Below are 24,771 nucleotides of genomic sequence, written 5' to 3'. Positions count from 1 at the left end.
CACTCGAGACGCCGCTGGAGGCGAGGCCGGCTGAGGGGGGGTGAAGCGGGAAGCTCGGGACGTGAGGCATGAGTGGCGCCCTCACCCGGTGGGCTCGCGTCCTGCCGCCTCCCGGAACGAGGGGAGCGCGACGCGGGGCCTAGCGGTGGGCATCGCGAACCCTCGGCGTTCGCAGGGGTGCTGCGACCGCGCCGACGTTGGCAGCGGCCGCCATGGAGGTGAGCGGACCGGAAGACGACCCTTTCCTGTCGCAGATGCACCAAGTGCAGTGCCCCGTATGCCAGCAGATGATGCCCGCCGCACACATCAACTCACACCTTGACCGCTGTCTGCTGCTTAACCCCGCGGGGCACGCGGAGCCCGCGGCCGGGCCACACCGCGCGGGGGAGCGGCCCAAGGGGCTCTCGCCGCCCAGTACTAAGAGGCGGCGGCTCTCCGAGAGCTCAGCACTGAAGCAGCCGGCCACCCCGACGGCTGCCGAGAGCAGCGAGGGCGAGGGCGAGGAAGGCGATGACGGCGGTGAGACCGAGAGCCGGGAGAGCTACGACGCGCCGCCCACGCCCAGCGGCGCCCGACTCATCCCTGACTTCCCGGTGGCGCGCTCCACCAGCCCGGGGAGGAAAGGCTCGGGGAAGAGGCCGGCCGCTGCGGCCGCTGCGGCAGGTAGCGCGTCTCCGCGCAGCTGGGACGAGGTGGAGGCACAGGAGGAAGAAGAGGCGGTGGGCGATGGTGATGTGGACGCTGATGCGGACGGCGAGGACGACCCGGGACACTGGGATGCCGACGCCGCTGCTTTTGGGGCCTGCGGCGGAGGCCGTCCGCACTCCAGGGCGCTGGCGGCCGAGGAGATTCGGCAGATGCTGGAGGGCAAGCCGCTGGCCGACAAGATGCGTCCGGACACGCTTCAGGACTACGCTGGGCAGAGCAGAGCTGTGGGACAGGAAACCCTGCTCAGGTCCCTTTTGGAGACGAACGAAATCCCCTCGCTCATCCTTTGGGGACCGCCGGGCTGCGGCAAGGTGAGTGCCGCCTTGCCTGAACCTTGCACCTGAAAGGTTCCGAGTGTGGCTTCCACGGTCGGGGCGTGATCTCACGGTGAGGTAGCTTCGGCGTTGGCGGATCTGGAAAAATCCTCCCGTCTCTGGGTATTGAGACCTAAGAGTGCAGGGCCTCAGGTAGCTTCTTAGCCGGGGCAGTGCCTGGTCCCCACAGATGGAGTTGTGATGGATGTAATTAAGGCACACCCACCTAGATTCCTAAGACAGTTTTCTCTCGTTGTCAAAATGAGAATTTCTGAATTCATAGGTCCATACGAATATGTGACTCTTATTTGATCTTAGGTTTTTTCTATTTCAACATTAACGATCAAATTCTCAAGAAAACAGCGTGCTATAAATTGCAGAGGGTCATTTGTATATTACATTTGCAGGTACGCGGATTTAGTTTTGAAAAAAAATTAATTTCTGTTCCACTTCCTTCTCCTCCATGTTAGTTTATTTGAACGGATTGATTTTCATTTATTGAAACTGCATATATTTAACAAGACTTGCATGAACCGTCTTTTCTCTCTGGAAGTCGTTATCATCTAGCCTTTCCATAACAGTGCTGATAATGCCATGTACTTTAGAGAAGAAACATCGATATACAGTATTTTGGTGTCCGGTTTTGTATGCCTTGCTAGGAATTGCTACAAGTCCAGAGGAGAGCAGGTAGGATATTGGGGTCTAGAAAACATGTCACTGGAAAACACTTGAAAAATAGTCGAGTGTTAAGACTGAAAAGAAAGAGTGGGCTGAGGTATTTTAAGTATGTGATTTTTTTTATTTTTATTTTTTTACTCCATAGGAAGAGGGAGAAGAATGAGCACCAGTGAATGAGAGGCAACATTCAGAATCAGAGCGTATAGGGGCTCTCAGAACTTTCATGTTCCGACTCCTTAGCACACGAGGACTTTTTTGATTTCTCTTTCCAGCTTCATTTCCCACAACTTAATCACATCTCCTTTTACTCCAGTTCCTGGAATGCATGTTCCTTTTGTGCCTTCTTGTTTGCATTCATACTTCCCCTTTGGCCAGGTATAAATCAGATCTAACCCAAATAACATTTTACCATGGTGATATATTTACTTATTACCACATTTAGGAGAGTGAGCTGTAGTAGCATTTTTATTAATTGTTTGTGAAGTCTATACATAAGATCATGAGAATGTCTGATCAGCTGTTGATGGTCCCATATGGCAAGGAAAAAGTCACCAGGGAAATGAGTAGGGTGAACTCAGGAGATGCTGGATAAGAGATTTAGTGTGCAATACTCCTCAGTGTAATGGCTGATGACTAAGTCACAAGCATGTACATATTTAGCTTGGAAGCCAGTACGATGGGATTTGCTAAAGAAGCAGCCACAGTATCTAATAGTGCTATACAACTTTTAGAAAGTAAGTATCCAATGGTGCTATGCAACTTACAGAAATTAAAGTGCCACCTTTCCAATCATTCAGGGGCAAATTAGGCTCTCTGTTTAAACAGTCTTCCCTTTTGCTTTATTCCCTTGCTTATTACTATATTGCTAACAATAATAATGTTGATAAATAGGAGCATATGCAAATTTGTAGAGCACCATTAAGTACTAGGCACTGAGCAGTATTTTCCTTGGATCACCATTGTTTGCTGGTAAGTACTAACATGATCAAAGTGCTATTGTTTCATCTCCTTCCAAAACAGACATTCAGAAGTGGCATGCAGTCATCTTAATTGCTAGGTAATTGCCATTGGTCTCTAAATTCAAAGGCTCACTCTCCTTTTCTAAGCTGCAATGGTAAGCCTCCAGTTGCGGAATTAATCGAGTTTGTGCTCCTGCACTTAGTTTTACACTCAGTCAGTAATGCTTTCTTGGCTGGAAGAGATCACAGCTGTCACCCAGACTCTGATAAATCAAAACAGCTGTTCTTTTTACTGGGATCCCAAAAATCTGAGTCCCCCCACCTCCCCCCAAAAAAGGAATCAAATGGGGTTAGATATAAAGGAGAAAAATCAGGATTAGCCTAAAGTTTTGTTACTTTACTGTTTTATTTAAAACTTTTTAAAAAAATTCTGATAATATGCTGTGGTATTTCAGATAGTATGTATGTTGCTAAGCATTTTTCAGAGGTCAGATTGTTTGGTAAATTGTGCTTATGCTTGCTTGTATTTGTACCCATGGGTGCTTTTTTCCCCTCTGTGTCTGATCACCTTTCCAAATTCTGTCATCTTTTCTAGACCACCCTGGCTCACATCATAGCCAACAACAGCAAAAAACATAGCATAAGGTTTGTGACATTGTCTGCAACAAATGCCAAGACAAATGATGTGCGAGATGTCATAAAACAAGCTCAAAATGAAAAGAGCTTTTTCAAAAGGAAAACCATCCTTTTTATTGATGAGATTCATCGGTTCAATAAATCTCAGCAGGTATATTAACTTCTCTATCTTTTGGTCATTGTGAACGTTCAATAGAATGTAAAGTATGTGAGATCACTCTGAAAAGCATTAAGTACTATGCAAATTCTAGGGATTGTTATCATTATTAACTCACTGTCTCTAAAGAAGTACAGAGTGCCAACCCATCTCTCTTGAGTCAATTTCTCTACTTTTTCTTAGTCTTCTTTATGACAAGAAAATGCTTTCTGATAAATGAAATTTGTATATCCTTGAGCTATACATACCAAAAAAAGTGTCTTTGGATCAAAGTTTGAAATTTGTAATCTAAATATTAGCAGTCATAGTGAACAGTTTAACTTAATTTTTAATTTCTCCTCTATAAAATGTTACTTTTTATTCTCAAGATTAAAAGGTGTTTTCCATGACTTCGGGGTCTTGTCAAGGTGGAAATTACCAAGATCTAATCTTTACTACTTATTTAAATGGCTTTCTAAAGTAAAAATAAAAGCACTACTTTTTGTAAACAAAGCCACTTTTGTATTCTTCCTAAATATAAACTTCTTTTTAGGTATACTTTTTAAAATATACACATTTGTTACAGCTTCTTAGTCAGAGATAGAAATATTTTACAAAACCCTACTAAACTTTTTTTTATCTGATTTGTATCTATGACTAAATAGACCCTCAGAGTTCTGACTAGATATTAGCACTGTAGGTTTTATGTTGGACCATTGACTCATCTTAGCATTTTTTCCCCACAAGTAGCATGTGGTGGTTACATATTCACTGAGATAGATATAGACATGTAACTTTTTACCAAGGTTTTTAAGAGAGACAACAATATATTGACTACTCACAGTGGAAGAAGATTTTGGAAATATTAATGTTTTTGTGTTTTTTCTTAGACTTCTATAAATAAATAGCTGCTATATTTAAACTATGGCAGTTTGGCCTTGGGATAGAAGATACTTTTCTAAGTAAAGAAATTGTTTATGCTGAAACTACAGTAGAATTCTACTTTGAGCTGTTAGTGTACCAGCAAGAGACTAGGGTTAGACAATTGGCATGCCAGAAGATGTGATTTTAGCTTAAAAAGCATTAATTGAGCATTAGCTGTTGCATCCATATTCAGTGAATATAATGCTGCTATTCCTGAAGTCAAAGTTAGGAAAAATAAGGAATGGATAACCAACTTACGTAGGATTCTGCATGTCGTTGACTGGAATCAATTTCTTCTGTTTTCTTCCCATGATTAGGACACGTTCCTTCCTCACGTGGAATGTGGGACAATCACTCTGATTGGGGCAACCACGGAAAACCCATCCTTCCAAGTCAATGCTGCTCTTCTGAGCCGCTGTAGGGTTATTGTTCTTGAGAAGCTTCCAGTAGAGGCAATGGTGACTATTTTAATGCGAGCAATCAACTCACTGGGCATCCATGTCCTTGATTCCAGCCATCCTGCTGACCCTCTGAGCCATAGCAGCAACAGCAGCTCTGAGTAAGTTGATTGTGTGCAGTATCCTGGGGTCACACACCTCCCAGAGAATCCACTGGCAGGGGTCCAGAAAGTGATGGACAGCAAGCAGTAAGGAGAGGGTGGGGACTGAGAAGAAATGTTGATCTAGTATTGAAAACAAAAGAGGAGGGAAGTGCTGAATTATACCAGCAAGTATATCTTTCTTTATTTTAAGATGTTTTGTAGCTTATAATTGCCATGTCTAAAATTCTTATAATTCTTTTGATATTTATACTGAGGTTTCAATTTCTTCTTTCCTGCAGTTTACTCTTAAAAATATTAAGTAAAAATTAAAGTAAATGGTACCATAAAATCCCTTAAATCATTTTAGAGTGATTTTTTCATACTCTAAAAGTCAAACTCAGTTACATGAAGGTAAAGTACTTTTAACTGAAAAAGACACATTAGAAACTGTCCCTTTCCTTTAGGTGGTCCATTCTTGTGTCATGAGTGCTACAAGTTACTTAACTCACTTAGGGTGTATATCATGAATAATCAATTAGATTACCTGAGTCAGAAGTTTTTATTTATTCATATTAGATTATATTCTTCAAATGTCATTGATTCATGTATCAGCTGAAATAATGCAGTGGAACATAATCTGGTGTGATGAGAATCTAATGCCTACCTCTTTGTGCTGTGGACCCCACAGCTGCTGGTGCCTGCTTGCCCTGAGGCGAAGCTGTGGAGCCACACTTCTGTGAGGATTACAGTCTAAGACATAGGCTCAGGGTTTATATTTCAACAGTCCCTCCCTATATGTATGGCCTCTCCCATTTGCTTGTTTCTCAGACATGGGAATTAATGCTAAGCTTCAGGAAAGAGCTGAAACATGTTCCAAGGACCCCCAGGCAGAACAAAGTCACATCATTTTAGAGTATAGTTGTGATGGGATAGCTGTCAAAATTTGGTTAGGAAGATGTATGGAACTTGTTGGTATCAGGTATATTCATATTTAGGAGCCCTTGGTATGCTGGGCTCTTGTTTTTTCCTCTCCCATCATTGCCATGCCAAGTAGACAGTAGAACCTTGGAGCTGGTGTTAAAAAGGATTTCTGCATTTTAATAGGATTCCCTTTTAATAGGATTTAACACGGAATCCTATTATGCACACTAAATGCTCACTTGAATGCACACTAAAATTTGAGAGGAGCAAGTGAAAGAATTTCTTCTTATTGCTGAAACTGAAAGCTTGATACAAAAGTGAGCCAGTGATTTGTAATGTGCCAGAGTTACTTTCTAGTCAGAGAAAACCACCTCTACCCAATAGATCATTTACTTTTTCCATTAACACTCATTTAGAATTGATCCTAACTATTACTTCTTTTCATTCTCTTGTTTACTTTCTTCTATCTTTTACCTTCCTGACAAAGCTAGGAGAATAGGAACTTTTCCTTCTTGTACATATCTTCAGGACCTAGCACGGTGCCTAAAGTTAACATGTTTAATAAATGGTTTGTGAATGAAGAGGTAAATTGTAGCTATCAGTATGAGAGAAATAGTTTAATTTTTTTTTTTGTATAGTGCAGCGTAAGGGATGATAACGCCATTGCCCAGGTATCAAGAACCTTCTTTTTTTTTTTTTTTTTAATACTGTTGCCCAAGCACACTAACAGCAAGCATAGTGAAATTAAAGATTATTACGTTTAATTGGTCTGCTTGTTAGAAATTCTGACGAGAAGTTGGGAGATGTCGTAGGCCATAGAAAGAATTCTTATATTACATAGAATTCTTACATAGAAAGAATTCTGATGATTTCCTAATAGACGTACCTGGCCATCAATTGCCATGGATCATTAATAGTGGATTGTACTGTCTTTCAGTTTTAGGTAAACTTTTACTTTCAAATTTCTACTGACTGGCATTACTACACATACATTCTTGTGGACATAAATTAGATTTGGTTACCCTAATTTAGTAGGAAGGAAGGACTTTTGACCCCAAATAATTACTCTCTGTCTGGAAAGCTATGAGTATTATTATGAGTGCATTTGTATTATTATGTTTTGGTGCCTTATGCAGCAAGTAGAATATTTACAGAGGGATTCCAGACTGTTTAAGGCTGTGTGTGAGAGGAGCTGAGCAGGTACTGAATCTGGAAACTAATCAAGCTGACGCTCACACCATTCTTGATTTTATTTGAAGGATTTATATACTTGTCATTATATACTTGTACACTATAAATTATCATTAGCACGAGATGAAAGTGTTCTTTTTTTCTATTTCCCTCGTATATTTAGCTTGAAGGTCCATGAGCATAAAAAAAATGCAGCTCCTAGCCAGCCACTTTCACAGTATTGTCAGGGACATGGGCACTTGTCTTTCTGCTCTACATTTTCAGCACAGGGCTTCTCCCCCATGCCCCAGGGCAACCACTTACTGAAGATCTAACCATTAAGTATTCCAAGCAACAGGAAAGAAGAGCCAAAGAATAGTACATCACCTCCCTCTTGCCCTCTAGCTTTAGTGTAACATCTGCAAAATAGTACTCTACATATACTCAACTATGTTTTGGTTGTGAAGAGAAAGATGGAGGTCAGCTGGTAATTTATGTTGAATTATCTATCCCATAGTTCCTTTGGTTTGTACGAGTAATCAACAGTTTTTGTATATTTTGCTCACTAAGCACTTTGGTCACATGTTACCTCTGCATTGGGTTAATTTTAGAGGCTGAGAAAAAATCCATGGTTTAGAGTCTGATGAGTTTGTGCTATATTAATAATGAGAAAGAAACCTAGTGTTCAGTCACCCCACAGTACTTGCTGCTTTTAATGATTGTAAATTCCAGATCATTGGACATATGCTTATTTGAAACCAGCCCTAAAGAATCAGTTGTTTGTAAACCAAGTAATAGTGCGTAAGCTCACGGACATGAAGAGATTGAAATGAGAGGCCGTAGTTGCCCTTTTGTTGTATAACTAGACAGAGTGCCAAGAGTTGGTTGAAACAGTTGAAGTGGCTTCTGTCCTAAAGTGAAGGTGTTGTGTGACTTGACTCTGAGACTGGGGCTTTTCTCTGATTACCCAGGCAAAGTGGCTCCAAAATGAGATGGCCCAAAACAGGGTGTCTATAGGTTTGTTTCTCGGTGGTGGGTTTAAAAAAAAAAAAAGTTTGAACTATTCTGCCTGCCCTTTAAAAATAATCTTTTCTAACACTGAATAGAAATAAAGGTAGGAGAATACCAGCATAAAAGGTACCGGTCAGAAGGAGCTGTGGGTTTTAATAATCTTTCTTAAAATGTTTTGATATAAAGAAAAATGTTACATTAACATACATTAAGTAATGACATAACCTGCCAACTAGAAACAGATTTCAGGGACCTGGTGTTCTCTTCCTGTGGCAGCTATGACAATTACCACAAATTGTCTGGCTTAAAAGAACAGAAATTTATTCTCTCACATTAATGGCGGCTCGCAGTCTGAAATCAAGCTTTTCAAAGGGTCACACTTCCTCCAAAGACTCCAAAGAGTGAGTCCTTCCTTTCAGATTCTGATGGTTTCTGGCATTCCTTGGCCTGTGGCAGGATTACTCCAATCTCTGCTTCCATCTTCACATGGCCATCTCCTCTATTTACCTCTATCTTCTCTTTTACTATCTTTTATAGAGACATTTGTCATTGGATTTAGGACCCACACTAAATCTGGAATGATCTAATCATGAGATTTTATAATAGTTACATTCACAGGTTCAAGTATTAGGACTTAGACACATCTTTTAGAGTTGTTGATTATCCCACTGTGCCCTACCAAATGTATTAGATATAGTGTAATTAGGAAAGATGTGCGCCTCCCCGGGATTAAACAGAAAGAGGCATCATCTGAGTTTATATTCTCTTTGGAGCAAGTTTTGTTTTAGTTTCACTCTGTTATCATGGAAGCAGCTGAGCTTAGGGCTTTGCCTTTGAAGATTTGTAGTTCTTCTAGACAGTATACTACTAACCAGTCCAATTAAAATTATTCTCATTAGTAATGTTAAAATTGAGAGCTTACGATGTCAAGTCACTACTCTAAACCTTTTACATGTCTTATTTAATCCTCTACAAAGTGTATATTATTGACTCCTTTTTATTAGATGAGGAAACTGAGGCACAAAAGGGTTAAATAATATGCCAAGATCACCCCACTTGAACAAGGATGGAACCAGCTTTTGAATTAATCATGTTTCTAACTACTAAGCTACCTCAGTTGTTAGAAGGGGTCTAGGTATGGAGTTAAAAGAGTTACTTATTACCAAATTAAATTAGCTACTGGTAAGTATTAATATTCTCACCTTTTTCTATGTTCCTTTGGGCAACACTGTATCAAAAAGTATCAAGGACACAAGATTCCCAGCTGTAATTTAGCAGCAGTGCCTATTAACCAGATCTGTACTGTTAAAATTCCCAGGGGGGCATCCTGACAATACATGTGCTCAGGGTCTATCCCTAGAGATTTCAGAATCAGTAAATCTGTAGTAAGATACATATGAGCTGTATTTTTGGGAATTGCTCTGTAACCTGATGCGCACTCTTGGTTGAGAACTCCTATATACCAGTTGTTACCCTGACCATGGAGTATTTATTTTCTTAAAGAGATGCACAGAGTATTGTTTTATAATTTAGGGATAGTTTAACTGAGCCATGTATATTCCTTTGTTCTGCCATGAAATAACAGGTATGTCTTCAGTACCTCACTCCTTCAACTTAAATATCCAACCATCTCAATAGAATTGTCTAAATCCCAATGTCATTCACCAGAAAAACAATGGGCAAAAAGATTCACACCTTGGAAGAAAAAAGGAAAGAAAGGAGCTGTATTTACAGCATGTATCCCATATTCCTGCTAAACCCAAAGCATTTCAAACCACAGTGTGACAATATAATTTACAATCTCTTATTTCTTTCTCTATGGGATGCTATGAAATTTCAGGCACTCTATCCCCAAAGTAAATCGTTCCTCATTTAATCCTACGTTAACTTTAGAAAGTTACTTGTAAATGGAATTACAAGTTTATACTTTAATTAAAAATCCATGTTAAATTCTCTGGACTAGGAATACTCTTTCAAGATACTTTGTAGTTACTTATAGTTGCAGTAGTTACTGTTTGCTGGTGAGTTTTGCAGATATAAATTCAGATACCCCTTATTTCTTTTTTTTAATATATTTATTGATTATGCTATTACAGTTGTCCCATTTCCTCCCCTTCACTCAACTCCATCCTGCCCACCCCCTCCCTCCCACATTCCCCCCCTATAGTTCATGTCCATGGGTCATACTTATAAGTTCTTTGGCTTCTACATTTCCTACACTATTCTTACCCTCCCCCTGTCTGTCTTCCACCTATCATTTATGCTATTTATTCTCTGTACCTTTCCCCCCTCTCTCCCCCTCCCAATCCCCTATTGATAACCCTCCATGTGATCTCTATTTCTGTGGTTCTGTTTCTGTTCTAGTTGTTTGCTTAGTTTTCTTTTGTTTTTGTTTTAGGTGTGGTTGTTAATAACTGTGAGTTTGCTGTCATTTTTACTGTTCATATTTTTTATCTTCTTTTTCTTAGGTAAGTCCCTTTAACATTTCATATAATAATGGCTTGGTGATGATGAACTCCTTTAACTTGACCTTATCTGAGAAGCACTCTATCTGCCCTTTCATTCTAAATGATAGCTTTGCTGGATACAGTAATCTTGGATGTAGGCCCTTGCCTTTCATGACTTGAAATACTTCTTGCCAGTCTCTTCTTGCCTGTAAGGTCTCTTTTGAGAAATCAGCTGACAGTCGTATGGAAAGACCTTTGTAGGTAACTGTGTCCTTTTCTCTTGCTGCTTCTAAGATTCTCTCCTTCTGCTTAATCTTGGCTAATGTAATTATGATGTGCCTTGGTGTGTTCCTCCTTGGGTCCAGCTTCTTTGAGACTCTCTGAGCTTCCTGGACTTCCTGGAAGTCTATTTCCTTTGCCATATTAAGAAAGTTCTCCTTCATTATTTATTCAAATAAGTTTTCAAGTTTTTGTTCTTCCTCTTCTCCTTCTGGCACCCCTATAATTCGGATGTTGGAATGTTTCAAGATGTCCTGGAGGTTCCTAAGCCTATCCTCATTTTTCCAAATTCTTGTTTCTTCATTCTTTTCTGGTTGGATGTTTCTTTCTTCCTTCTGCAGATACCCCTTATTTCATTATTCTTGGCCTGAATACTCTCATCTTGTCCCTATCCTAAGATCTCAAAGTATTTTCACACATTTTATTGCTTCTCAGAACCTAGGTAGAGTAAACTAGGGTTCAGGAAATATGGAATGGTAGGTAGAACCTTTTGAATATCCTATACAGTGTTCTTAATAGCAAGTTTCCACTTGGGGATTTATTTGTGTGACCATTATGAGTTCTGTCAGTAGTCGCTTTTTATGACTTGATTAGAATTGCTGGAAAACTCATTTGTGTTTAAAAATACTCATTTTGGACAGGGATGAAATTTGGAGTGTGGATTATATTGAAGGGGAGGAGAAATAGAGCAGCAGGAGCTTAGGTAAAAGCACTCAGCTCTGGTTTTATTGCAGCAGCACTCCTATTCCTCGCGATTTCAACCCTGATTCGAAAGGATAACGATAGAACAACTTGCACTTTGGTTGAGTTTAAAAACTGCAGAATCCTGTTTTCCAGCCACATAAAATAAATGCCCATTTAAAAAGGCTTATTTACAGTGTGCTGTTTATAAATCTCTGAAACCAGTCTGTAAGTTATCTTCTCTCATAATTAAAAGGGCCTACTCACTGGCTTTATATGATACTCTTGAAACTGGACAGTATAGTAAGCACTAAAGTATTAAAGGCCACACGTTTCTTCTGTTTCCCAAAAGCACTCATGTCTTTATATATGAAGGACAAAGTCATAGAAAAGGAATGTATACTAAAATACTAATGTTTATGTGATACAGCAGTAACTGACTTTTACCCCTTTGTCTCTATTTTAAAAATTTAATATAAAGTACATTTTATAAAGAAGTAATATTTAGAGTTCTGAGTATATTGTTTTTCAAAAACTTTACTGTTAAGGATGCAAACTACGCATAGTATGATTCCAATTTTGTTTTAAATTAGACGTAAGGTTTATGGTTGGAGGGGTGGATGGATCATAAAGGAACTTCAACTGAGGCCATAGTAGCTGTTGTTATCTCTAGGTAGAGGAGATAATGGATTTTGGTGGTGTGGGGTTATACTTTCTATATATTGTAATTTAAAAGGAAATAAGTGTTTCACTATGAAATTGTGGGAAAATTGAAGTTAGGCCATTCATATTGTGCAGATATTGAGTGCCCATTCTGTACCAGGTATGGGGGATACAAAGAAAGAATAAAACGTAATTTCTATCCTTGAGGCCTCAACATTTAGGGGAAATGGAGAGATAACAGATGTGATCCACAAATGGCTCGGCTCCTGGCGATGGCTCAATCAGTTAGGATTGATTAAGGCTCCCACTTTACTTCCTTTTCTTCCTGCAAGTGATCTTGCAGGCTCTTTGTTGCTAGGAAGCTTGCCAAGGAGATGGAAGGTGTTGCTTTTATTAGTTCTAAGGCTGAAATGAGATATTCAGGCAATTTTGGTTCTTTCTGCTCCCACTAATACCCACACACACATTGTGCAGTAACCAAGACAGGTGTGTACCCTTCCCTTTTGGGTACATTGAGGACTGCCATATACCTCTGGTTCCTCCTAACACATTTTCTTTTGGTTTATATTGTCTGTGATTTTCTTTCAAATTATCAAAATCTGCAAAGTAATATCTGCTTGAAAAGTTGTCTGTCAGCTTTACAAAATATCAGTGATGTGGCCTTGGTGTGTATTTTGAGTGTTTGGTGTGGAAGGAAGTATGGGACTCCATATTGCAACCATGGCTCTGAGGCCAGGGAGGCTGTCAGGAGTCTGATGAGAGAGTTGGTCATTATCAAGCTATAAGGCAGAACAAGTGCTTCATGTGTGGTACAAGATCACAGTTAACTAGAAGCTTGGCTTAGGTAAATTAGGAAATGAGATGAGGCAGTCTTTAAAGTGTTAGAAACAAATCTTTTGGTTGATGAAATACAAATTGGTATTACTCAAGCCAGTCAACCAGGTAATGGGTGGGTGTGCAATAGGAATTCTACATTAACCTTCAAAGACAAGTTGAGCCCCATTTCCTGACAACCCCCCACCCACCCACTCCAGTTCCCATGCCTTGGCCCAGCCCAGTTGGTGCCTGTGCGTTGTTTTCCAAGTAGCTGGTTTGGACAGTCCTAATTGACTTAAACATTTTGACAGTAGATATTTTCAGCTCAAGTCTAGCGATGGTATGGGTGAGCTGTAACTGAAAAATTGTGCTGCTAACAGCTAATAACAGCTTAATAAGACCCCTCTAAGTAACTAAATATGATAGATATCTTTTCTAAATAGACTAGGAATAGAACATTTTGCTCAATTAAATTTGAAATGAATCATTGTCAGGCTTTCTTTATGAAGGTCCACATTTAGAAATGTGATGATAAATTTTAGTCCTGACATTCAGGGGCTAGATAACTTACCAAGATTTCATGGCTGAAGTATGCCAGAATCTTCTAATAGATGTCCAGGCTTGTGACCTCTGCTACCTTATGTAGACCTCAAGTGATTAATACCTACCTGGAAGCGCACTCCAGGCCAAAATTCCAGGGACCTGCTTCCAGGTCCTACTATGCCCAGAATAATTGGATACCTGGTTTGTTGTTTGAATTGAGCTGTGTGATCTGGAGCCTTTCAGAGCTAGCTTTCTGATATGATGCTGTCTCCTGTATGTGGAAAGTAGTCTGGGCATACCTGTGTTGTCAGGGTGTGGACTGCATTTGAGACATGTTTTCTGTACATTATGATGAGGCACTGGTGTTTCTGTAGTTTTCACTGTTTCTGTAGGATAAAGCCAGAGAGACCACATGTCCGCAGTGACTTTATAAAACTTTCCATGTCTCTTTCCTACATGCTTATGTGTGTGTGCTATAGTGAAATAACCTCATGACTCAAAGTCAGATCTGTTCACAGTCTCAGTAGTGCTTGACCATGTTAACAATGTAAGTTAAGAATAAAGAGCAGGAATCATGAACCTACGGCAGTTTTTAGTGACCTTGCTAAGACATGAATGAGTTCACTATGAAGTGCTATAGAATGACAATTGTGTAATATGAGTGTGACAATAACTAACACTTGTTGTGTTGCAGGCCCTCCGTATTCATAGAGGATAAAGCAGTAGACACTCTGGCTTACCTGAGTGATGGAGATGCCCGAGCTGGATTGAATGGACTGCAGCTGGCAGTACTAGCCAGGTTAAGCTCTAGGAAGATGTTTTGTAAGAAGAGTGGGCAAACCTATTCTCCCAGTAGAGTTCTGATCACTGAAAATGATGTGAAAGAAGGCCTCCAGAAATCTCACATTTTATATGATCGAGCAGGTAAATAACTCTGAAATGTGAAAAGAGGGAACCTTTAGTGAAGTAAGTTGTATATACATACTCTGATTTCCAGGCCTCTGACCTTCATCTGGGTCCAGAGCATGAACATCTATCTTTCTCAGTTGGATCTCTATATTGGTAATAGAATTAAATCTTACATTCAGTGATTTCAAAGACCTAGCTTCTGGAGCTTTCTTAACAGATGCACAGAACAGAAGCTGTCCTGATAAGAACTGAGAGGACTTTGCAGGTTTGAAATTGCAGGTTTCAACTTACAAGGTAGTTATTTTTCCATTTCTCGCTGATGGCACATTTTAGAACACAAGCATTTTTAAAACCCGTACACTCAGTTGACAGCAATTCTTACGATAATTTATAAAGGCAGTAACAATGAGTCCCATTGTTATTTAGTGACTATTTAATGAAAATTAAAATTCTTAATTTCTAGAGTCTGAACTAAAATGTTAAATTTATTTGGATCTTGATGCTCTTTGTTACAGCTTTTTAAGAAAAATTAATTTTGCTTTATGCAGTTATCTGTTTTCATAGAATTTATAGATATCAATTTTGATACCAGCTCTTATTAAATCCATGACCTGGCAATATTAAATGTCATAAGTGCAACACATTTGTGTGTTTTTATAAAAGATCTGGGTGAAGAAGACAGCGCACTGTAGATTAGCCTGAACTCCTAGGGCTTGAGTATTTGTGTGATTCTGGAAAGAGTCCTATTGCAATAACAGGAATAGAATTTCCACACCTTAAAAGTTATGCCAGAAATAGAAGCTGATAATTGAACATTCTAGATATCACATAAGCTGTACCATGTCTTTAACAGTATTTCCAAATGCATTTTAATGTTGGAGAATACTTCTTACTGGTTAGAGAAGGGGGTAAGGGAGCTTAAGAATGACTTTGGTTCCAGGCACTGACTGCTTCCTCATGAGTGAATAGAACATGTTGTGTGACCTTAAGGAAGTGACTGAAGCTCCTCAGCCTTCGTGCACCACAGCTGATGGGGATGGGGTGGTCAGTAAGCACTATGGACACATTGGAGGCATTTAACAAACAGTTCTGTTTGCTTTCTGATGTGAATGTGCCCCTAACCAGGGACCTCTCTTATGACCCAGGGATCTCACATGGCCACTACTCTGTGCTCTTGAATGTCATATGAATGCTTGGAAAATCTGAAAAGTAAAACATTCTAGTGTAGAGTTTTGCTTTATTTTCAGCCAAATACAAGAATTCGAGATAAGAACAAAATTAAAAATTTTAAGAGGTAAAAAATAGTCCCACATGCTGGACTCTCCTTTGTTTCTGCATGTTCCAGCCACAGTGGTCTTTTTCTCTACTTGTAGGTGTCCTAAAAGAGACTCTATTTTGATCGGATGAACTAAAACTGTTCTTAATATTTTATCAGACTGTCAGCCAAAAAAAAAGAAAGCTACCATTTAACAAAACATTAGCTAACATTGCATCTTACTATTTTATATACATTGTCTTTTTTCTTTTAATTCTCAAAATAACCTTAGGAGTTAACTATTGATATTATCTTCATTTTATAGATAATAAAACTTGCCTAAATTCACAAAGCAAGTGGTTAAATTTATCCTCAACTCTAGGTCTGATTGGTTCCCAGGACTACGTCTTTCCCACTGTCAGTGCTGCCTCCATACCAGCACCTCCCCACAGTCACCAATCTCACTGCTGGAGTATGTCACTCACCTCACACCCACTCACACATGCACTTACACACTCATCTACTCTCTCACACCCATTTGAACACTCAAACCTGTGAACACTCATGCATATTGACACATACCTACTCATGGACACACACCCACACAAGTGGATGTCAGACATATCCATTCTTAGGGTTCCTGCTTCTTGGGGCTCATATTTCATCATGTACAGCTATGCACAATGGGGATCACCTTCTTTGCCGCCCCAGGAAGAACTGGGATGGGTAGTGGAAGCTACCTGGTGTCAGGTCTTGAGAACCCACATGATCCACAGGTCTTATACCCCACCCTGTCCCACACTGTGTAATATACCTACTCCACAGTTGAGCTGGAGGCACTCAAACAATTCATATCCTAGAGAATCAGGCTATGTTCCATCAGTAGGGATGATGGAAGCGTTGTCCTGGAAACCTACTAGCTTATACTTTCAGGCCTGTTTATTACTCTGGTGAGACAAAGACCCTCATCCCCAGGATTTTAATTATTTCTTTTGTCATCGAGTATATAGTTACTTGTAGGACCCAGTAACCAGTGCAGATAATTTTGCATCAGAACCAAGAAATTTCCAAGTAAGAACACATTCTGCGCCATGCATGGAGGTCAGGGTTCTACATAAATAACATGAAATTTTAAGTTACAAAGTGGTACATAATAAAAGCAAAAATAGAAGCTAGCATAGAATACTGTCTAACACATTTTTATAGTGCTAACTCTATACCAGGCATACATTATTTAATATTCATAATGCTGTGTGTTAGCTAGTCTTACAATGTCCATTTTATGGATGAGAAACCCCAGGAGACATAGAGGGTCAGTAACTTGCCCATAATTACATGGCTAATACATTTGGCATTCAAACCCAGGCTACTTGGCTCCAGAGCCTGTGTTGCCTTTTATTGTTGACCCTCGGTAAAGATAGAAGAAAATGAGTACCCTGTGTGGCAGGGGAGATTCACTGCTATCTCCTGTTTACATTTGACAGAAAGTGAAGTGGAGGTGGCCTCGTCCGTCTCCATGTCCGTGAGTTGGCCAGGCTTGCACTATCTGGCTGCCTCCCCACGTCCAGGCTCAGCACTGGAAGGGAGCAGAGCACAGGGTCCATGTCCAGGCCTGTGCAGGTGGTGGGCCAGAACCATGTGGATTTCATGCAGAACACTTTTCCAGCCAGTCTCCATGCCACTGTGATTTAGCTGAGGAAGCCCTGAGACAGGTGACAGCTCAGTTTGTTCTCAGATATCGGGCATCCCTGCTGAAACCATTTGTCTGCCTTGGTGCTCCTCTGAAAAATGGAAGGTCCTCAGGCCCCATAGTCAGCCTCTCAAAGGTTCTTCCTCTGGCAGGCTGGCATTTTATCTCATGCTCTCTTCATCTGAAGGTCATGCCATTTTACCAGCATAGTCAGTTGCCAGGACTTGTTCCTGGGGCCCAAATGCTGTGTAGAGTAGATTGTGGTCTTGCTGGCCTCAGCTTAATGAAGAGCACAGCCCAAGCACTTCTCTGGAAGGACTAATACTAATAAGAATAATGCCTCTGCTTTCTCATGAGGAGGGTGCCCTCTCCTCAAATTTAAGGAAGCAGTGGTGGTCAGAACATAGTGAAATGTATGCAAATGCAAATGTTTGTAATTTTTTTAAATATGATTTTCTAAAGCACATTCCACTGATTTGTTTACATGGGTAAGACCAAGGGGTGAGGGAGAAGGGCTACAGTGCTTTCAGGGTAAGAGCTGTTAGGCCATGTGTCAGTCCTTCTGGGATCCTGCCACATGTGTGTGTGTCCCCACACTGGATTTAAATGACCACAGGCTTCAGATATCAGAAAGACAACTGGAAATGACACTGAGGAACAAATGGGCTGTAACAGCTGCGCTTGCCACTTGACTCTATTTTAATGGCTACATCCAGGCCCAGGGTCAATTTTCCTCAAATTGACATTTGGGTCAAATGGTAGAACCAGAACATCAGAATCACTCTCCACTCTTCAGTCTGGCACATCCACCGAGGTCTATAAGGACCAAGTGAATGCCCCCTCCCTTTGCCTAGTCTTTGCTCACATTCAGTGTGAACCCCACAAGTTTCCCAGCAGCTTCCTACTCTAAGTTGGACTGGTTGATCACACAGGTCTGCAGGCCCTGCAGGGAACTGTGGGCCAGCTCCAGCAACCATACTAGGGCACTGTCCCCTCACACTGCGCAGCCTGAAAATTACTATGAAACCTCATTCTCCTAGGTTCTCCTAGGTACTGCACTAGTTTAGCCTTCCTTAATGTCAGCCAAGTGAGAGCAACATACAGCTTGGATGGCTCCTGCTAAGAGACCGTGGGTTCCCTCTTCCTGCCAGTAATTGAGCAGGTGCTTTTTTGGTGTCCAGGAGAAGAACATTACAACTGCATCTCTGCACTTCATAAGTCGATGCGAGGCTCAGACCAGAGCGCCTCCCTCTACTGGCTGGCACGCATGCTTGAAGGAGGAGAGGACCCACTATATGTGGCAAGGAGGCTTGTGAGGTTTGCCAGTGAGGACATAGGTGAGTGTGATGGGAAAGGTCCAGAGTCTGGTGTCCATGTAGGGTAGGGTGGGGTGATGTGGAGGGATGAAATACTGCTTTTTGACTTAAGAGTTTCTTTGTACCATGTGGGACTGGGTAAGGAGAAGAAGAGTTAAGTAGGAACTAAGTTTATTTCTTGATAGTATATGTATGAACTTTTGAGTGTTTGTTCCTAAACACTTTGTCATCCTTTTGTTTCCTCTTCAGTGGTGATTTTCCTAACATGACTTGAAATAGAAGAAGTATTTTAAATTTGCTTTCCAGTCAGGTATCCAGGTATTTATTGGATCACTACTGAGATAGAAATGAAAGATTCTGGACACTATTTTTGTTTTAAGTATATTTTATTGATTATGCTATTTCAGTTGTCCCAATTTTTTTCTCCCCTTTATCCCCCTTCCACCTTCCAGCATCTCCCCCCCTTAGTTCATGTTCATGGGTTGTACATGTAAGTTCTTTGTCTTCTCTGTTTCCTATACTATTCTTAACCTCACCCTGTCTATTTTATACCTACTATTTAGGCTTCTTATTCCCTGTACCTTTACCCCCATTCTCCCCTCTCCCCCTCCCCACTGATAACCACTCATGTAATCTCCATTTCTGTGGATCTGTTCCTGGTCTAGTTGTTTGCTTTGTTTTTGTTTTTGTTTTAGGTTCAGTTGTTGATAGTTATGAGTTTGTTGTCATTTTACTATTCATACTTTTGATCATCTTTTTCTTAAATCTAAGTCCCTTTAACATTTCATATAATAAGGGCTTGGTCATGATGAACTCCTTTGGATTTTTCTTGTCTGGGAAGCTCTTTATCTGCCCTCCCATTCTAAATGATAGCTTTGCTGGATAGAGTAATCTTGGATGTAGGTCCTTGCCTTTCATGACTTGGAACACTTCTTGCCAGCCCCTTCTTGCCTGTAAGGTCTCTTTTGAGAAATCAGCTGATAGTCTTATAGGAACTCCTTTGTAGGTAACTGTGTCCTTTTCTCTTGCTGCTTCTAAGATTCTCTCCTTATCTTTAATCTTCGGTAACTTAATGATGATGTGCCTTGGTGTGTTCCTCCTTGGGTCCAATTTCTTTGGGACTCTCTGAGCTTCCTGGACTTCCTGGAAGTCTGTTTCCTTTGCCAGATTAGGGACATTCTCCTTAATTATTTGCTCATATAAGTTTTCAATTTCTTGCTCTTCCTCTTTTTCTGGCACCCCTATGATTCAGACATTGGAGCACTAAAGTTGTGCCAGAGGTTCCTAAGCCTCTCCTCATTTTTTTGAATTCTTGTTTCTTCATTCTGTTCCGGTTGGATGTTTATTTCTTCCTTTTGTTCCAGATTGTTGATTTGAGTTCTGGTTTCCTTCCCTTCACTGTTGGTTCCCTGTATATTTTGTTTTATTTCACTTTATGTAGCCCTCATTTCTTCCTTCATTTTGCGACCAAGCTTAGTCAATTCTGTGAGCATCCTAATTACCAGTGTTTTGAACTCTGCATCAGATAGATTCTATGTCCTCATCATTTAGCTCTTTTTCTGGAGTTTTGATCTGTTCTTTGATTTGATCCATATTTCTTTGTCTCGGAGCACCTGTTATGTTGTCAGAGGGTGGAGCCTTAGGTATTTGCCACAGTGGGGTAACCCTCTTTGCTACTTTGTGGCACTGTCTGTGGGGGAGGGATCAGAGAGGGAACAATGCCACTAGCTCACTTCTAGCCCCACTTTCCAAGAACTCTGCTGTGAGAATAGGAGTTTCTCCTGCCTTTGCAACTTCTGCAATATTTTTCAGCTAGAGGTTTTGAGACTTTAGTTTCCAGGTCAGCCAGCCCCATCTCGCCCATGCAGTCCACCGCCTTGCCACAGATCCTCTCTACCCTCCAGGTTGCCTGTCTTCGTCCCTCCTGCCAGTTTCTTTAACTCCTTGGTTGTCAGAGTTCCATGCAATTTAATATGCTGGCAGTTTTGGTGGTTTATTGTTTTTAAATTGGTTGTTGCCCTCCTTTTTGTTGTGCAAGGAAGCGAAGCATTTCTACCTATGCCTGCATCTTGGCCAGAATTCTCTGGACACTATTTAAAGAAAAAGATCAGAAAAACTTTTCTTTGGTGTTAGTAAATGTTTATTTTTAATGTATCCATCCTTGTGACAGGTGTCATGGTCTTTACTCCTTATGTTTATTATATGTATAGTCTCTTATTTTTCCTACTAGATATAATAGAGTTTTTATTCCTGAGGAAACAGTTTTTGACATCACACAGTAACCATTCAGTAAATATTTCTTGAATAAGCTAATGAGATCAACAAAAAGTCAGACCATTTTGCTAAGTGGGATTGTTTTGGTCAACAGAGTCTACAGCAATGATGGTCTCTGGTCACAGCAGCACATAGGTCAGGATGGGGGTATGCATTGTCACTTAAACATTGTTTTCTCTGTCTCTCTCTGTGTGACAGGTCTGGCTGACCCATCTGCACTAACACAAGCAGTTGCTGCCTACCAAGGCTGTCATTTTATAGGCATGCCTGAATGTGAGGTAAAGTAATGCGCTCAGTTCTCTGCAAATCAGTTCCTTCCTCTTTGTGTTCTGTCCCTTTATGGACTTGAATATATGTTCTGCCCTCACCGTTGATGTATGGGCCCGCTGAAAAAGATGCTTAGCTTTTTAACTCCCTTTTTATAACCTTAGAGGCTGTAAAGAGAGGGGACCTTACGTATCAACAAGGTCATATTTTCAAACTACTTCCTGGAGTCCAAAGTTCAGAGGAAGTGCTCAGGATTTCCTGGAGACAAAATTGTTGAAAGAGCTGAACAGGAAAGTCTGTGCAAGTTCACTCACAAACAGAGCAGCTTCATAGTTATGTTTTATACATTGGGGTTTTAAGAAAAACTTCATTTAATAAAATGTTCTTCAGTTTTTGAAAAATAAAACCACTGGTCTGGTTCAACCTCCCTTCTCATGTAGGAATTTCCTCTGTCATAGGTGGTTATCCAGACTATAGGCAGAAAGGGGGATAATAAAAGTGTGATGGGAACCTTATCAGAATTAACTAGAGATGTCATAAAGTATTTGCAAAACAGAAACTTTCTGGCACCCTCATAATAAAAGTTTACTTTTCACTAGGTGCTTCTGGCCCAGTGTGTAGTCTATTTTGCCAGAGCTCCAAAGTCTATTGAGGTGTATAACGCCTACAACAATGTCAAAGCCTGCCTGCGAAACCACCAGGGGCCTCTGCCCCCAGTCCCACTGCATCTGAGGAATGCGCCAACCAGGCTGATGAAGGATTTGGGCTACGGCAAGGGCTACAAGTACAACCCCATGTACAGTGAGCCTGTGGACCAGGAATACCTGCCAGAAGAATTGAGAGGAGTGGATTTCTTTAAACAAAGGCGGTGCTGACTCCTTTAGGCTATGACAGTGGAAGAATGTTACTTTTTTTTTTTTTCCCCTTTCTTGATAGGAATGGCCAGAAAGAGAAGTAAATGCATTGTGACGTTGGTTGTCTGGTGGGAGTTAAAACAGACCAACTTTTTGTACCAGAAATTGAGGGTTCCTTAGGTGAAGGCACAGTTACTTCAACTAAATGTGTAATGTTGAAATTGTGTTCATTTGCACTCTGCAGTGGTTATGCTTATGGAAGTATCTGGCAGCTTTGTGCAATGAATTAACGTTATAAGGAATTATCTATTTTGTCAAAGTATTTAAGTCATTATGTCACTTCAGAATTCAGTTCTGTAGGATTTTTTTCCTTTAAAAATGTATATTCTGGGTAGTTTTATTTGGTAAAAAAATTAATTGTGATTTAATACTGCATAGTGTTTTGGGTATTTTTTTTATATGCAAAGGTCTTACAAGCCAATAAAACTATTTCAAAGTACTCTTAAATTCTCTCACATTTTTCCCACCTTGGTTTCCTAGGTTCAAACGTCTGTCACTATCACATTGTGGTAGTAGATACTGTGAAAGGAAAATTATGATGGGTGAAATTGGAAAGCTTTTTTTTTTTTAAATTAACCTTAATTTTTTAAAGGAATAGATATAATTTTAAATGGCTTATTTAAAAAATCCGGTGGTCTGTCCCATTTTTCCTTACTTCCTCCAGTTTCTTCTTACAGCTCCATGTTTCTAAATGATACATACAGTCCTGTTTCACTTTTGTGTTTCTTAAAGTAAAATATGATACACACACACAGAACTTAGTTTTCTTTGTATATACTGCCAATTCTTTTCAAATTCCTTAATAGGCATTTTGCACACATTTCCACAAGGATGGCCCTGTCAGTAATCTTTTCGGTTCTGCTTCCTGCCCGGGGTGTGATCCCTCCCAGGTACTGCCCCTTCTGTCTGTCTGGAATGCTGCACAGCCACCACCCTGGGACTCTTCTGCCTTTCTCCTGAATGAGAGGTTTTAGCCACCTGAAGGACAGTGTGATAGAATTTATCAGGCCTGGTGTGTGACCCACCCCTCTTCTATCTAAACTGGTTGTGCTTCAGTGCACAATTGTCATCCCTTTGTTGTCATCCTGGAGATTTCCTTTGATTTGTGCCCCGTCATGTCTGATCGCAGGATCCTGTGCTTCCCTCTCTCTCCTTAGGTGATGCGCATCCTAGTTTTAAGGCATGGGAGGCAAACTGTTTTTAGACCTTGAGTGTCAAAATACTTTTATTTTACCTTCGGACTTATCTGGGAATAAATTCTAGGTCGGAAATTATTTGTCAGTTGTCTGCCTCTTTCCCAAATTGCTATCAAGAAGTTTGATGACATTCTGATTGTGACCTCTGTAAGCTTATAGGATCTTCTCTCTTTGTTCCTGATGTTTGGAAAGTTTACAGTGATTTTACTGGTCATTAGGTGGACCTTTTAGTCTGGAAAGTCATGTCTTTCAGTTCTGGGATAGTGTCTTTTTCATTCAATAAACATAAAGTGCCTACCTCATGCTGATCACTCTTGTTGGGAATACATCAATGAATGAGACAAAATCCTGTGCCATGAAACAGAAAAAAAATATTATTTTAATATGTCAGTTAATGAAAAGTGCTGCCCTGGCTGGTGCAACTCAGTTGGAGTGTTGTCCCATAACATTAAGGCTGTGGGGGTTTGATCCCCAGTCCAGGTGCTCAGGAACCCTGGTCCAAGCATGTATGAGAGGCAATCAGTGGATGCTTCTCTCTCGCATCAATGCTTCCCTTCCTCTCTAAAAAGCAATGAAAAAATGTCTGTGGGTAAGGATGGAAAAAAAAATTTTTTAATGGTAAGTGCTTAGTTGAAAATTGGAAGATAGAAAGGGTAGGGAGGTGTGGTTGGAATTTTAGTTAAGAGTAACCTAAATTTTAGTTGGACCTCATCAGGAAGATATTTGAGGCAAGGATTAGAGGACATGAGTATGCCATTCAGACATCTAGAATATCATTCCATGCAGACAACAGCATTTCAGGCACAGGAAACAGCAGATACAAAGGCCCTAGGAGGAAGGTGCCTGGCAGACGCAATGTCCAGTGTGAAGGCCAGCAGAGGAGTAGAGGAAGGGAAGTAGTGGAAGTTGAAGTCAGGAGATGATGAGGGTTCAGATTATGAGGAATCATTTTGTTCATGGTAAAATCTTTGGCATTTACTCATGGTTTCCAGCAAAAGAGTGTCACGATGGAATTTAAATTGTATAAGGATCACCTTCGTTGCCATGTTGAGACAAGACAGTCGGGAGGGCAGAGATGGGAGATGGGAAATCAGAATTTGCAGTATTCTGGGGGAGGTGGTAGTAGATGAGTGGCAGTAGTGAAGATGAGTGGTTTGGTTATGAATATACTTGAAGGGAGAGCAAATAAAATTTGAAGACATATGTAGTGCACATACGTGGAAATTAATGATGGCTGTCATTTACTGAGAGTGTAACGAGTACTAAATTGGTGTTAGCATTTGGCATGGACAAATTTGAATCCTCAATCAACCCAATAAGAAATTTCAGGATAAGGACACTGGGACAAAGAAAGGTTTAATCTTTGCTCAGGACCGCCCAGCTAGCTAAGGTTTGAAATGTAGGCCAATCCGATGCAGAGCCCGTGTTCTCACCTATGGATTTTCCTCACCGCTCTGGTCCTTTTCTGTAACTCAAAGTACCAAGGTAGGCCCTCCCTCAAACTGTTCTTTGTGTATGTTTCT

At 40.5% G+C, this 24,771-nt stretch overlaps 1 protein-coding gene across 1 annotated transcript; it reads left to right on the top strand.

Annotated features, from left to right (window-relative positions):
• Positions 1-4: 4 nt before the first annotated feature.
• Positions 5-22,491, top strand: WRNIP1 (WRN helicase interacting protein 1). The gene is made up of 7 exons (XM_024552327.3): positions 5-1,019; positions 3,255-3,446; positions 4,673-4,914; positions 14,122-14,351; positions 18,463-18,618; positions 21,070-21,149; positions 21,738-22,491. Exons 1-7 carry the CDS (start codon positions 213-215, stop codon positions 22,011-22,013), a joined length of 1,983 nt encoding a protein of 660 aa, XP_024408095.2. The 5' UTR covers positions 5-212; the 3' UTR covers positions 22,014-22,491.
• The last annotated feature ends 2,280 nt before the right edge of the window (positions 22,492-24,771 follow it).

This window comes from Desmodus rotundus, chromosome 3 (assembly GCF_022682495.2).
Source record: "Desmodus rotundus isolate HL8 chromosome 3, HLdesRot8A.1, whole genome shotgun sequence".
In the NCBI taxonomy this organism is placed as follows: Eukaryota; Metazoa; Chordata; class Mammalia; order Chiroptera; family Phyllostomidae; genus Desmodus; species Desmodus rotundus.
This window is presented reverse-complemented; position numbering and strand designations above follow the sequence as displayed.

Excerpts from the sequence above, each read along its gene's own strand:
- WRNIP1 (XM_024552327.3), top strand. The coding sequence starts at position 213 with ATGGAGGTGAGCGGACCGGAAGACGACCCTTTCCTGTCGCAGATGCAC. Across the intron at positions 14,352-18,462 it reads CATTTTATATGATCGAGCAG|GAGAAGAACATTACAACTGC; the intron begins GTAAATAACTCT and ends TTTGGTGTCCAG. Across the intron at positions 21,150-21,737 it reads TAGGCATGCCTGAATGTGAG|GTGCTTCTGGCCCAGTGTGT; the intron begins GTAAAGTAATGC and ends ACTTTTCACTAG.